Raw genomic sequence first — 15,421 nt, forward strand, 5'->3', positions numbered from 1 at the left:
TTACCCTCCTTTAGCCTCATCCAAGAGCTCCCTCATTGTGCAATGGAGTCACTCAACATTCATAGAAATGAGTCAAACACTCAAATGACAAGTGAATGAAAAATGGAAGGGACAGAGGTGCTTATAAATCATTTTCTTCCCTCCATTTTTCCTTTCCCTCCACCTCATCTCCAAAGAAAAAAAGAAAGTGTCTTGACGGGTCGAATGAAAAACTTGCGGGTCCTATACGAGTAGGCAGGTTCAATACGAGTTTGCGCAGATACGGGTTTAGGTCGCGGGTTCTATGCGAGTGACCCGTCTCGCTATAGAACCTGCGGGTACTCACGGGTCCTATACATGTGGTGTTACACTGCTTTCAACCTATTCTGAAGAGTGATCTGTTCAATCCTCATCGCAGTCATTTCTTCGGCGTGCTTTGTCTTCATAATTTTCATTTGTTGTACGTGATTAGCCTCCATGGTTTCTATCATGTTCTGAAAAGTGATCATCTAATTATGCTGAGTAACTTCCATAGCCTGTAACCTATTCTGAAGAGAAATTTGACCGACTTCCATGTCCTTTATCACTTTGTTATGATTTTCTTGAATAGAACTCATTTCTTTCTTATGATTTGCTTCCATGGTGTTTAGCTCCTCAACATGCTTTTCTTCTATAGCTAACAACTTGGTGTGCATGGATCTCATTTCCTTAGAGTAATTCTCTTGATTGAGTTCCATGGTTTTCATCAATTGTGCTTGACTGAATTGCATGTCTTTAAGCATTTGAGTTAATTCCTTGATAAGATGCTTATCATTTTATTTTTCATCATCAATACCAATTTGATCATTTGTCCCTGCCTTTCCACTATTGAGGATTCTTCTTGCAATGGCACAAGTGGATTCATCATGAAAACTCTCACAAGGTCTACAATATGGCAAAGATTGATGCGGCGCATTCTCTTGAAACCTTTCTACGATAGTTAGGTCTTTTATAGGATCACTTTCATCTTTCTTTATATTGTAAATGGCACAAGGTGAATCCCTTTGATCTCCATATCTATTTTTGAAAGCATTGACGATGGCTTGTAGAGAATCAAAAGAATTGTCAGGAAAATCATAAAACCAATTCATAGCATCACCTTCCAAAGAAAGGACAAAGAGTCGCATCTTGATGTCTTCATGATTATAACGTGCAGAGCCACAAAATCTTTCCACACAAAGAGTAAACCTCTTGAGATGATCTCTAGTAGTAATTGCATTATTGCCTTGAAAAGAAGGCAAATTATCAATGGCATTTTTCGGAATATCATGAGGATAGCCTTGAATGTTAGTAAAATGACAAGGGGTGAACAAGTCATTCATGATGACTTGCTCAAGGGCAAAATGAGCTAATGGATGTCAAAGAGAAATCCTTGTTCAAGAAAAGCAAGAAGTCTACAAGAAGCAAGTTTCTAATAGAAATTCTTGCAAAAAATGAAAGAAATGGAGTCTCCACTTGAACATGGATCTAACTCTAAAATCTAAAAGGCAAAAACTAAAAAAGTTATTCAAGAATCAGGGCTAGAAAATGGTGTGATGATGCCAGGTCAAGGGATGAAAAGATAATGAGAGATGTCGAAGCGCCAAGAACAAGATAAATTTATCCCCGACAACGGCACCAAAAAATGTTGCCGCCCAGATTGTACACTGGATTGCAACAACGCTCAGGACGGGGGTTGTCACTCTAATCCTTGCCCTCTTCGTTTAAGTTGTCTCCTAATTGCAGACTAAGGGGGTAGTCCCTATGGATGAAGAGATGAACCACTTGTTGGGAGCCAACAAGTGAAGGAGACACAACTGAATGGCCTAGCAACTTGGTGAAAATTAAAGGCAAGTATAATTATTAAGCACCACTTGATTAGATTTATTGAAATTATCAATTAGAGACTAGTGCCTTAGGAGTCAATTTACTTGCACAATATGAATTAAAATTCCAAGCTACCAGATGAACAGTTGTCGCAAGATGCAAATCTATCCTATATGAAGTGCAAGACCTAGATCTAAGTGAAATGCAAGATCTTGGTAAATTTTAGTTAAATGCCCTATCTAGGTGAATCCTTACTCTCAACTGTTTTGAAGTTAGTCTCAAATGTAGGTTGTAGAGAGAAGCCCACAAGAAGGAGGCTATGGCCTCATTAACGATACCTCCCGTGAGGTTCTAACCACCCAAGTGCCTCCGTTCCTACAAGGGATTGTTCGCAAGAGAACTACAAGGTCACCTGTGTTAACCACAAATGAGGGTCTAAACTTCGCAAGTTGGGTGAGAAAGGTTGTCCTATCTTCTTACAACCAAGCTTATGCTTGGAGGTATATTTTAAATGTGCACTTCTAGTCCTAGAATGAAATGCAAGATGTGAGTGAATGCCTTGATGAGATTATTAACCGAAATGAGTTCCTCAACAAGATTTATTTGATTCCACAACACTTATTGTAATGCACTATTAGCAAGAGGAACTTGAAATCACAATGCCACAAGATATGATGCCCAATTTGCAATATCAAAGTGAAAATATCTTTCAAAAGGAAAACACTTTGAATTACTCCAATAAATCAATGCTCATCAATGATACTCAATAATAAACAATACGATTAGCAAATCTCATGAATGAACCAATCTCTCTCAATTATCAATGGCAAAATCTCTCTAAAACTGATATGTCGATTAGAGACAAGAGATACAATAATGATATTCACCACAATGATTAAGATTACTTATGCCAATTAGATTTACTTCTTGCAATAATGAAACCAATGCTTGTTATGAGAGCCAATTGGAGCACAATTACTTTGAAATGAGATTGCTAACAGTGATTTCCCAATGTGTGATTAGATGCAAGGAGAACAAGATCAAAGCATTTGAGGGTTCTTTTTACCACTTCAAAGGAACAAGATTTCACAAGAGCAATCATTTAACACTTTACCATTAGCTTAGAAAGATGATTTCTTATGAATGTTAAGCCTTGGCAATATGATTTCTTCCCACTGAAACAAGTATATATCAGACTTAACTGAGCATATATCAGACCTCTTTTCACTTATATCAGATTTCCAAAATCACTTAGAACATCACCAATTAAGAGCATATAGTTTGATTAGCCTTTTATGTTAAGTGTGAAATGTTCTTAGACTTATGTGAAGATATTTTAGAGCTTTTAGAGATGATTATATGAGACTAATACTGCTGCTACAAAGTCACTTCAGATCTGATCATGAAAACAGTGAGGAGAAGGGGGGCAGAGGCCTTGAGGCCTTGCTTGATAATTAGATGGACTCCTAATGTTGACTTAAACTTCTTCAAAAACTTGCAACACAAATTATTAGCTTGAAAAATGATGGATCAACCCTCTTATGACAAAGATTAGGGCTTCTAGGGCCAATTTATAGGCTAGTGAGACCTCAAACCCTTGAAATCCTTCTTCAAACCAATGGTAGGTTTGCAAAACAAAGTGTTAGCTTGAAATACAATATATCAGTGGCAAAACTGATATGGAAATCAACTCAAACCCTTGCCAAACTTACCATAAGCCTGCCAACACAAAGTATTAATGCCAAATCAATTGCAAAAGGTCAAAAATGAGCCAAAAAATGGACTGCAATTAAGGGATAAAGGCCTAATAAGGCCTGTGACTAGGGTGAAAAGGCCAAATAGGCCTGCAGCCTAGGTATAGGAGCCCTCTAAGGCCTTGGCAAGGAGGGTTACGGCTGCAAAGATAAGCCCTCAAAAGGGCTGCCACTAGGGAATTAAGCCCTATTAGGGCTGCGGCCAAGGGAAAAGGGCCTAAAAAGGCCTACGGCTAGCCTTCAAAAGGCTAGGCACCCCTGCAACAACAAAAATTTTAACCCTTTACCTCAAAAACACTGCAAAAAATGCCTCTAAGGGCTGCGGCCTCCTTTTTTGAGCTAGACATTGAGCAAATTGAGCTTGGGAAGGCTGGATCTAGCCTTCAAGACTTTAGATCAAGCCCTCACACTTGGATGTCTTGCTTCTTTGGGCTGGACGACTCCTTTATAGGCCTAGAAACCATTGAAACCCTCATTGTTTAGGCTAGGTGAGGCTAGGGCTCTCCAAAATTTGATTTCTGCTTCAAACCCTTGAGCTATCACCTGCACAAATGAGAAATATAAAGCCCAAATGCCCAATATATACAAAAAATTGAAATAAAACCCCAATACTATACAAAATAGAAATGGGTTAGTATTAAAATACTAAGGTTAGAGGAAAAATTTATCTACAAATATTCACAAAAAATAAAATTTACTCTTATTAGCATATTAATCTTTGCAACACAAGTAAATAAATAAGAGAATCTGAATAAATTTTAAATTTTGGCAAAACCCTCCTACATCAAATATTCGTTAGATTAAGACCTGAAACCAAACGAAGTGTTGTTCCCTCACAGCTTGTGAACTTGGGGTTTCCAAGAGCTCGAGCAACCTATAGCTCAACTGCATTTTGGAAAATAGATTATTAGATCAAGAGGGATTTGATCCACACAAGGGATCTATGAACCTGGAGATACTTGCCAAATCCCCTAGACCTAGAGTGCTTATTCTAGCCCAACACCTAAAGCAAGATACCTGTGCTAATAGATGTTCCTACTACCAGCAATTGAAATAATAATCATGCAATATATTAGCTCAATGCATATAAAAAATAAATCATCTAGCACATGCCACTGATCGGCAAGTGAGAGACACTTGAATTGAACCCCAAAGTCTTATGCTTTTATTACAAAATCCAGCAGAACCTTCCTCAATACAAAAGATTTTCACATTGTTGAAGTTCTCCTTCAATGAGGAGCTCAAAGGCTTCCTTATATAGAAAAAATAAGAGAGAAATCCCTCCAAGTGGAAATAACGGTTAGTTGGGTTGATCCTGGTCAAAATAATCTCACCCATTGATCTTCTTTTAAAATAAATCGATTTCCTCCGTTGATTGAATTTTATTCCTTTTATTTGAGGAAAATTTCGAATTTCTCTTAAAATCCTTTTTTTCCTAGTCCAAAAAATAATATTTTGGATTTTATCCTCAAAAAATTCAATTTGACTTGACTTCCAAGGTCCAAAGGGTCAATTTCTCTTAAAAAAATGATTTTTTCCTTAGTGGTGGACCTTTAAAATTTAATTCCTTTTGGACCCACGAATTTTTTATGATTTTCCACTTGGACATAATTTAATTTCTCTTAAATTAATTTTTGACTCAAATTTAATTAATTTTCTTGACTAATTATTTTCTTTTTATTTTTGCCAAAAAAATTAATAAAAAGACTCAAGAGGGGAATAAATACTTTTCCACCCTCTACATGGATCTAAAAAATAATTTAGCCATGGTGTCTAAATATGAGAAACCATGCACTAAACTATTCTTAGACACATTTTTACATCAAAATATTACAACATCAACCCATAGAAGGGGAAATACACATTTGACATAGACCCTTAAGACTTTACCCAATTTTGTGACAAGACACGTGATCTAGTATGAAAAATACAGACTTGATGAACACTAGGACTTACCTAAGGCCTCGTCAAAGAGTTCCACCCTAGATTTGGGGTATATCTGGGAGAAAAACTCTGCCAATTATCCGTGTTTACAAACACACATAATTTGGGAAGGTTAAAAAATTCCTTAGGATGAAACCCTTTGAGAAGAATCATAGGCTTAGCTAGGTGTTATTACATGGCTTAATAGTCATACTAGAATCATTTACAATAATTTTTGCAGAATTTGGGATTACAATGATGAAATTGACTCAAAAAAATTTGCCTGCTGCAATATACTCGGCTTCCTGGACTATTGACATGTACATGGTCAACAAGATGCATCTGTGATAATCTCAAGTCCTCTTGTTCTCGTGTGTTTGTCTTGTGGGAAGGCAGTCTTTAACAGTGACACCATCATGTAATGGACAATTCTTGTATCTATTGATAATTGAATATATTTTGTGAGGCTCCCATAGTAGTGGACTTATGTAGCATTTCTAGAAAGGTCTGTCATGCAGACAACAGTCAGATTTACCACAAAGTCACACAACGAACAGTTTGGCTACACAGCATCGTGGGATACCTTTTCCATAGCTAACATGCAGTGAGATGAAGAGTCTATGCTACCATATATGCTTTATTGGGCAATTCTCCACTTTCTGGCATATACATGGTGGGCACGTGCCATGAACTCAGTTTTTAGGATTTAATTGCTCACTGTAGAAATAAGAGTGGTCATGAGAGAAGCAGTTAGCAGATTGGAGGTGTTTGTCCAGTGGCTTCATTCAGTACGAAGCATGTGTTTCTACTAATTTGCAGTGCATCATATTTTGTTCTCTTCTAGTATTTTGCATGCAAGAATCATTTCTGTTAGCTAAGCCCACAGGAAGCCTGAAGATGCAACACTCTTATCGTATGTAGTGTGTATGTGAAGAAAAAATCTTTTGTTGTTAGACTAGCCTTCAAGAATTTGTATACTTTATTGACTAGTCTGGCAGGATTTGGGGATCATATAAAAATCGTTTAGTAAACAGAATTTACTTCACCGTCTTGGTTTTTCATTTCATATAATTGGTTGAGATTTACAGGAAATTCAATCTATTATCTGATGCCCAACTTCTCTGATAGATAGGCAACAAGTCACTTTTAGAACATTCCAATAAAGAGATCTAGATGATTTTGTAGCTTCCCTACTCGGGACAGTTAGCTAACATATCCAACCTTCACCCTACTGGGTTTCTACATAGAGAACTGAATGCCCTGGAAAGCCTAGTAGAAGCCTTGTTACCAGTTCTTTTGTCACTACAATTGTCTTAGATTTGATGAAAAATGCTAGAATAACTCCATCTGCTTCAACTTCCTTATGAAGCTTTAGTAGACTGGGAAGGATTGAACAGGAGGCGCGCTTGACCTCGGAACCTCCAGATGACATCCTTTGTGAGATATTTGGAGACTAGGGTATATAATGTGAGATATTTGGAGAGTAGGGTATATAATGGTTTGGTGGATGAGCAGATTACTTATTGGTTCCCATTTAAATTAATTGAACATTTGTATTTGAAATTCATTTTAACTAATGATTGATATCATATGCACAGGTTTAAGATGCCTTACACACTCCTTGTATCAGCCATTATGTAACTTAAGTTCCCTTGACCTCAATAAGTCACTTGTGGTCACTGTTACCATGTCTTCTCTTTTCTTGATGGACTTTGTCTTTTCCAATGTTTCATGCGTGGTTAAGTGAGTGCTTACTTTGTTTATTAAAGTGTCCTTGTATCGGCCATTATGTAACTTAAGTTCCCTTGACCACAATAAGTCACTTGTGGTCACTGTTACCATGTCTTCTCTTTTCTTGATGGGCTTGGTCTTTTCCAATGTTTCATGTGTGGTTAAGTGAGTGCTTACGTTGTTTATTAAAATGATGCTGTGTATCAAACCCATCAAACTTGGACAACTTATAATCCTGGGCATTATGCCTGCTAGGGTTTGAACCTAGGTCATTGAAATGGTGATGCCTTGTCTCAGCCACTAGACCACAGCCTGATAAACAAGTGAATGCTTACTTTGTTTTTTGCAATGCTTCATGATATTTCATTATAAAGATGGTATTGTCTAACAATTAGTTTCGTGAGATTGTAGATATTCTACTCCGTCCATGTAGACTGTAGATAGGACTTGCAACTAATATATTTCATATATTTTTCTGGTGAACACAGTGTGCAGGGTGTGAAGCTTACCACAAACTTGTGGATAACCTAGGCCTTATCGTAGAATATGATTTCAGAGAAGACCCCGATGGCTCTTCAAAGGAGCTAGGACAGGGATAATTTTCCCCTTGTCATCCTTCATGTGAATGATCTATGTTTCAGTCATTTGCATTTGTTATGTGGTAAGTGAGAGAGTATGAGTCATGCAAGCATGCATCACAATAACATAACATGAATAATTTTGTAGCTTTTCAGAAAATTAGAATAGAGAGTTCAATGAAACATCAAAATTGCCGAGGTGGAAGTATAGCTGATCCATTATGCCAAAATAAAATCTAATAAGAAAAATCAACCATGTGATCCACTGGTTGATCCTTCCATTGCCCTCCAAGAACTAGTATCCTTTGTTAAGTGGGAAATAGATTTTACAGACAATAAAGCATTATTACTGTAGTTATTTTTGTAAATCTCATAATAAAGTTGGGGTGACTGATTTTTCTCTTAAGAAGTAATACACTGAATGATTTGAAGCTAATTCCCAATCCAGTATAAATGTTGGAATGTTGAGTAAAGAAAATGTGGGCACCCCTATTGAATTAACAACATCAGAAATTTTTTTACTTTGTAAATCAATAACAGTAACAGTTTGTTTGCATGGATCAAAATCAATCTAAAACATTTCATGATTTCAATAACTTATATATTAACCCTAAATTGACTAAGCATTAATAGTAATAAAAAAATCCATATCTAACCTGTGGTTACCTTAAAATTTCAAGGTTTAAGATAGATATATGCTAGTTTATTTATCTATTTATTTTAAGTTGGCCTTTCTTTTTTTCTCACATGTGACTTGGACTTCAATTAATTGTCCACTTTAGTTTATTAGCTTACAAACGTTATGTTATATGACACGTATCTTGCACCCACGCTGTAGAGTGCACTCTGCTTCTCTTGTTGTAAATATCAACTTAATCAAAATCATGCTGTATTTGGTTAATTGTTTTCAGTCAGTAGGAAAAAGAAGGGGCGCACACCTATGCTCATATGTCAGTGTGTGGATAAGAAAATCATGAACAATCGTGATTAAAATGTTGGGTTGAATAGCTTCTGTACCCTAGCATGATCACTTATAAACATGAACTATGACACACAGCTCGCATGATTTTATAATCGCGTGGAATTAGAACAATTGGAGGAGAATGTCATTCGGCAAATAGTTAATATGGTCCAACTTGCCTAACTCATTTCCTTAGGCAAACATAACCTTGGAAACACAGATATGGTGACCAACCTACCTTTTAATTGGAAATAAAAATGTGTATTCAGACCAGCTTCATTGATTGGAAGGCAGATATCCTACCTATTAATGCTTGATTACATGCATATAAGATGGATATGAACAAGTTCCCGAAAATGTATAGCAAGCTTTTGACGGCACAAACAGAAAAAAGATAACACGTACCGTCCTTCGGTTGTATGGCTAAAAGTACCAAGAGTTTTGTATTTGTACCTTTGGCCTGAGTTCTCACGACCATGTTTTAGAATGGAAAATTGGATAGAGGACCTATAGTGTGCCATAGTAGAAACATAAATTGAAAATAATTTAACTCATAAATTTGACACAAAATTTATATGTGGAAAATTCTATTTAGGGAAAAATCACAGTGAAAGAGATTAGAGTTTTTCTTATAATAACAATAATTCTATTACGTTCCACTTACTTATTTTTACTCACCTCTATAAGAATAAATTTCATTACAATACCGTGGGTCACTGATACCATAGGTGCAAACGACTTTTACTTTGATTTGGTCTTACACTTAACAAACTCCCACTTGAGACCAAATTGAAGCTTAAGTGAATATTTTTGACATTGTTTCTCTCTCCTCGCTACTAATCCTTTCCCAAGATGTCTTTCATCATGTTTGCATTACTCCAACCAAGGTTCTACAAAGTTCTTGCTTATCCCTTGACAAAATCTTTGTTAACATATCAACTGAATTGTTTTTAGTGTGTATTTTCTCCAACTATAGCAGCCCATCATCTAACACTTGATGAATCCAATGATATCGAACATCAATGTGCTTTGTCTTAGAATGATATGCTAGGTTTTTTGCTAAATGAATGGTGCTCTAACTGTCACAATGCAACACATATTTGTCTTGTTTTATTCCCATCTCTCCTAAGAATCGTTGCATCCAAAACATCTCTTTGCAAGCTTTTGTGGCAGCTATGTATTCTGCCTCTATTGTGGAGAGGGCTACTACTTTTTGCAGTCTAGACATCCAAGACACTATTGCACCTATAAAAGTATATAAATAACTAGTGGTGGACTTTCTATTATCCACATCTCCAACCATATTTGCATCTGTATAACCTTCAAGAACATTATAATTACCAAAACATAAACAATAATTACTAGTACTCTTGAGATACCTCAAAATCCATTTTACCACTTGCCAATGTTGTTTGTCTGGATTTGCAAGGAACTTATTCACTACTCCCACCGAATGTGCATTATCTGGATGGATACATACTATGGCATACATCAAGATACCAACCATTGAAGCATAAGGGATTTTACTCATTTACTCTTCTTCCTTGTCATCATAAGGGCATAGATCAACACAAAGTTTGAAGTGTGATGCTAGGGGTGTACCAACTGGTTTGGCATCGTTCATATTGAACCTATCTAACCCCTCAATATATTTTTCTTGTGACAACCACAATTTTTGTTATTTCTATAATTTATAATATGTTGAAGAAAGTGTAACTAGGTTCAGTCTTCATAAATGTACTTTTGATATTTGTATTTATTCAAGAAAAGAACTATTATTTTTGTTATATTTATCAATGAGTTTCTTGCTCATTGAAATAGGTCTAGCACATGTTAAAGTGCTATAGGTGAGTCAAAGAGTCAAAAGAAAATGTTGAAGGCCTTAAGGGAATGTTCCATGTATATATTTGTATAAGAGTCAAAGAATATCTCTCCAAGCAAAGTAAAAGTCCTCTCCATTGACATCATTAAAGAAGCAACTCTGATGCAAAAGAAGTGAAGTCGATGTATTATCCTCAAGTTGGCCTCAAGTTGGCATAAAGGAGGGACAATCCTTTATTTATAGAGGTTTTCCACTCCTCCAACGAAAAGCCCACAATACCTCTGAAATCAGCGAGAAGAAAGACGAGTTAAGGGTGAAGGGAAAGCAAGTTTAAGGACCCTCTAGTGCAGAGAAGAAGGAGAAGTCTAACTGAAGTTGAAGGGATTGTTTTTAGCGTGAAAAACAGTCACACGTGCGAAAAAGAAGGGCAGTCTATGGTCATAACAGCAGTAAGATCACAGTTATACATATCTTATCGTTTGGGCTAGTAAATTAGGCCTATAAGGCCTCCTACTCAAGCGAAGAAGAGGGTCTCTCAAGCGAAGGAGAAAGGAGCCAAAAGTATAAGGGAAACCTCCCACACGTGCGAGAAACTAGGGTTGCAATGTTATCACATCAAGTTTGCAACTACACATCAAGAAGAAGCTCAGTTGGACAAGAGAAGGAAAGTATATTCATAGGTGAAGGATCTCACTAAGGATCAAAGATAAGTCTCTCTTCTAGAGCTCACATAACAAGGTCTATCACCAGTTTCTGAAAGGAGGACGAAGTGTCGAGGAACGAAGTGCCGGAAGGAGGAGGATGAAGTGTCGGGAGACAAAGTGCAGGAAGAAGGAAGGACTTGACTTGTGCTTGGAGGATATTATTGTCAAGGGTCTAGGGTTTGGCATTGATCAATAAGAAGCTTCAATAAGAGAAATTTACGAAAGGGTTTTCCTCTCTAAGAGAGAGAGGTTTTTCCCTGGCAGAGAGCCAACATCTTGTGTTCTTGTTCTTATGTTTTTGGTAGCAGTTTGATGAAGTAAACACACATGCATTAATAAGAAGAAGAAGAAGATTAAGCTAACAAGATAAATTGTAAAAGAGCTTCACAAATTGTTATCAAGTCAAGAAGAATCCTACTATACCTAATTGCCCTAGATTCTTCAACATGGAATCAGAGCTAAGGTGACACATCAAGGAAAGGGCCCCTGAAGAACACTCATAAGGTGACTCATCAAAGAAGGACATCTCAAGAACAACTACAAGGTTGAAGCATCAAGCCAAGAAGTCTCAAACACATCAAGGATAAGAAGGTCTACTATCTACTATCCATGAAAGAAGACTACTAAGCAAGAAGAAAAGCCTTGTATAAAGGCACCTACAAGAAGAGAAAATCAAAGGAGGACCTACATCAAGCTACAAGTCATCAAGCAAATCTCATCTTCAAGCAAGTCAATTTGGAGAAAGCAACTTGAAGAACATCAAGATCGAAGGAAGGCAAGCCAACAAGTCTTCAAGAAGAAAGCAAGTCCACTACATCTCAAACTCTATCAAGTAAGTATATGTACCCTTTTGGATATACATTAATGTCTTTTTGCAAGGAAAACAAAAAATTGGTTGGGACCAATAACTTCCTTGCATGGAAAAAGAGGACTGATTTACTTCTCAAAGAGAATGAACTTCTAGATCACATCAAAGGGAATATCACTATCCTTGCTAAGGAACAAACTCAAGCCTTAGCCAAGTACGATAAGGATGAGACAAGAGCTCAAAGGATTCTAATAGAATCTGTCAAGGACTCTCTCATTCCTTATGTATCCAAATTTGAAACATCAAAAGAAATCTATGGCAAGCTAATAGAGCTATTATCGGTAAGTATAGATGGAGAAGTGATATCCCTACGAAATGATTTGTACAAGATGAAGATATCAAAGGAAGGAATAGCTCCCTACTTCATGAAGATCTTTGAGATGAGGGATCAACTTCAAGAGCGAGGATAACTCATGTCTGACAGAGAAATGACAATTGTAGTACTCAATGCTCTACCTGAGGATTGTGGCAACTTCACATCAAGCATATATGCCAAGAAGCTACCCCACTAAGTGACTATGGTCTTTATGCAAGATAGAGGAAACTAAACTCAAAGCAAAAGATGATGTGGGATCAAAGGAGCAAGCATTTGCTACCATGGCCAAGAGAAAGGGAAAATTTGGTCCACAAAGATCAAGCAATAGAGATATGTCCAAAGTCCAATGCTTTGGATGCCAAGAATATGGACACTACAAAAGGGATTGTCCTAAACTTAAGAAGAACAACAATAACAAGAGAAAAAGGGAAGAAACTCATGTAATTCAAGAAGTGAAAGAAGAAGACAAGAAGCAGAAAAAGGAAAATCCTCCAGATCTCTATTATGACTAAGTCAACCTATTTACTTAAAGTCTTCTTTCAAAGTTTTGAGTAGTATAGGAGCATATAGAAATAGAATAGATTGCATGGTTAAAGATATCTTCTAGAATATAGGAGCATGGTGTAGATATAGCTCAAGATATTCATATAGAAGGAGCATACCTATTATAGGACCTCATCCACAATGAAAGAATAATTCATCATGATTAAAAAAATTAGAAGGCCTCCATCATCAAAGGAAGAAACATTTGTAGGATAAGGGTCTTCAAGATCCTCTAATAGAATCTTCAAAAGAAGGTTGATAAATAAGAGTAGATGTCTCATTAGGAGTCCCATTCATGGGATTCAAGAAAGAATGATATGTAGGCAAGAAAAGATGAAGCAAGAACGGCTACACCAATCAAGAAGAACTATCAAATGAAGCCAAGATGATCAAAGCAGAATCAAGATGAGGTATGTATGCATCAAAGTTAAAGTCATGTCATTGTATGTGTTATTGAATCATGGGAAAAGTTCTAGAAGCATGATCAAGAATAAAAGGATCTCTTTCACCAATGATATGCTCGAAAGCATGTACTATAATGCAATGAAGGTGAAGATAAAGAAGTTCTCCTATAAGGAGTATAAGGTGGTTGACTAATCAATCCAAGAAGAAGCAAATGAAGAAAGAGATCAAGCATGTGAAGAACATCATGGTCACAAAGAATCACTATCTGACATTATCCATTAAAGACATCTCCCGAAAGAAGGCATGACAACTCTAACAAAGGAAAAAAAGATCAAAGGACCCTTGACACCTATGAAGGCCTTGGAGATATGAAGAAGCAGATAATTCATTCAACTCTACAAAGATGTCATGATGAAGAAGCCATCCAGCAAAAGCACCATTTGATGTTGAAGCAATATCAGGATGAAGTCATGAAGGGCTACTAAATCAAAGTATGGGAACAAGCAAGTACAACTAAGCATCCATGTGATAAGTATTATGAAGCATAAACAAGATGAAAAAGGAGTAGCCAGATGACAAAAGGACTTGATATATATCAAGAAGGCCACTTTCCACGAAGGGAGCAATAACATGACAAATTAGGAAGGAAAGTGATCGATGGTCGGTGCCTACCAAGAAGAATTCCAAAAAAAGACTTCATGACATCGAAGGAAAGGAGATCAATCAGCTGAAGGACCCACGAAAAAGAAGTTGCTAATGGACAAGTCCCTAGCTAAGAGGGAGTTCTAACAAGTTCCCAACTACAAAGGAGCTTGGGCAAGCTCCTTGTCAGAGGAAACGTGGGCATGTCTTCCTCAATTAAGAGGAAGAGATAGACACAACATTCTTTTCTTCACTTGGGAAGAAAGAATGGGAGGATTGGGTAATCATCTGGCATATGATGCTCTTTGAGGATGTGTAGGGCATCCAAGACAAGAGTATGCAAGAGGACCAATATTCTTTGAGGGTTGGGAACCCAAGACAAGAATAGTCCTAGAAGGTCATACTCAGTGAACACCCGGGTGGGTATGTACCTTGAGAGACAATGACTAAGGTGTCTATAAGCCATTGGTCTCACCAACATTGTGCTCTGATCTTATGAGAGATAGAGTTGTTAGTCAAGGCCTTGCTATGAACAATGTTGGTTACTATGATGTTATAACAGATGGATTGCCAATCCGGTTTCTCTTATGTGAATTCTTCAAGATTGAAAAATAGCCAAACACCTTGTAATGATTTATGAATACCTCCCTAGTTAAGAGGGAGTGTTGAAGATAGTGTAACTAAATTCAGTCTTCATAAATGTACTTTTGATATTTGTATTTATTCAAGAACAGAAATATTATTTTTGTTATATTTATCAATGACTTTCTTGCTCATTGAAATAGGGCTAGCACATGTTAAAGTGTTATAGGTGAGTCAAAGAGTCAAAAGAAAATGTTGAAGACCTTAAGTGAATGTTACACTATGTATATATTTGTATAAGAGTCAAAGAACATCTCTCCAAGCAAAGTCAAAGTCCTCTCCATGCAACGACATCATCAAAGAAGCAATTATGATGCAAAAGAAGTGAAGTCGGCCTAAAGGAGGGACAGTCCTCTATATATAGAGGTTGTCCACTCCTCCAACGAAAAGCCCACAATATCTCTGAAATCAGCGAGAAGAAAGACGAGCTAAGGGTGAAGGGAAAGCAAGTTTAAGGAGCCTCTAGTGCAACGAAGAAGGAGAAGTCTAATCGAAGTTGAAGGGACTGTTTTTAGGGTGAAAAACAGTCACACATGCGAGAAAAGAAGGGCAGTTTGCGGTCATAACAGCAGCAAGATCACAGTCATACATATCTTATCGTTTGGGCTAGTAAATTAGGCCTATAAGGTCTCCTACTCAAGCGAAGAAGAGGGTCTCTCAAGCGAAGGAGAAAGGAGCCAAAAGTTTAAGAGAAACCTCCCACATGTG

General features: G+C 37.0%; 1 protein-coding gene across 1 annotated transcript in view; it reads left to right on the forward strand.

Annotated features, from left to right (window-relative positions):
- Positions 1–8,246, forward strand: part of LOC149158007 (Zim17-type zinc finger protein) — a 92,465-nt gene extending 84,219 nt beyond the window's left edge. Inside the window, exon 4 of the mRNA XM_089436083.1 lies at positions 7,721–8,246. Within this exon, the coding sequence (XP_089292209.1) occupies positions 7,721–7,831 (111 nt within the window). The 3' untranslated portion in view covers positions 7,832–8,246. The remainder of the gene's footprint in view (positions 1–7,720) is intronic.
- The last annotated feature ends 7,175 nt before the right edge of the window (positions 8,247–15,421 follow it).

The sequence above is a fragment of the Pinus tabuliformis genome, chromosome 5_2 (genome assembly GCF_031772625.1).
Source record: "Pinus tabuliformis cultivar Carrire ecotype Pingquan chromosome 5_2, CPIR1, whole genome shotgun sequence".
NCBI lineage: Eukaryota > Viridiplantae > Streptophyta > Pinopsida > Pinales > Pinaceae > Pinus > Pinus tabuliformis.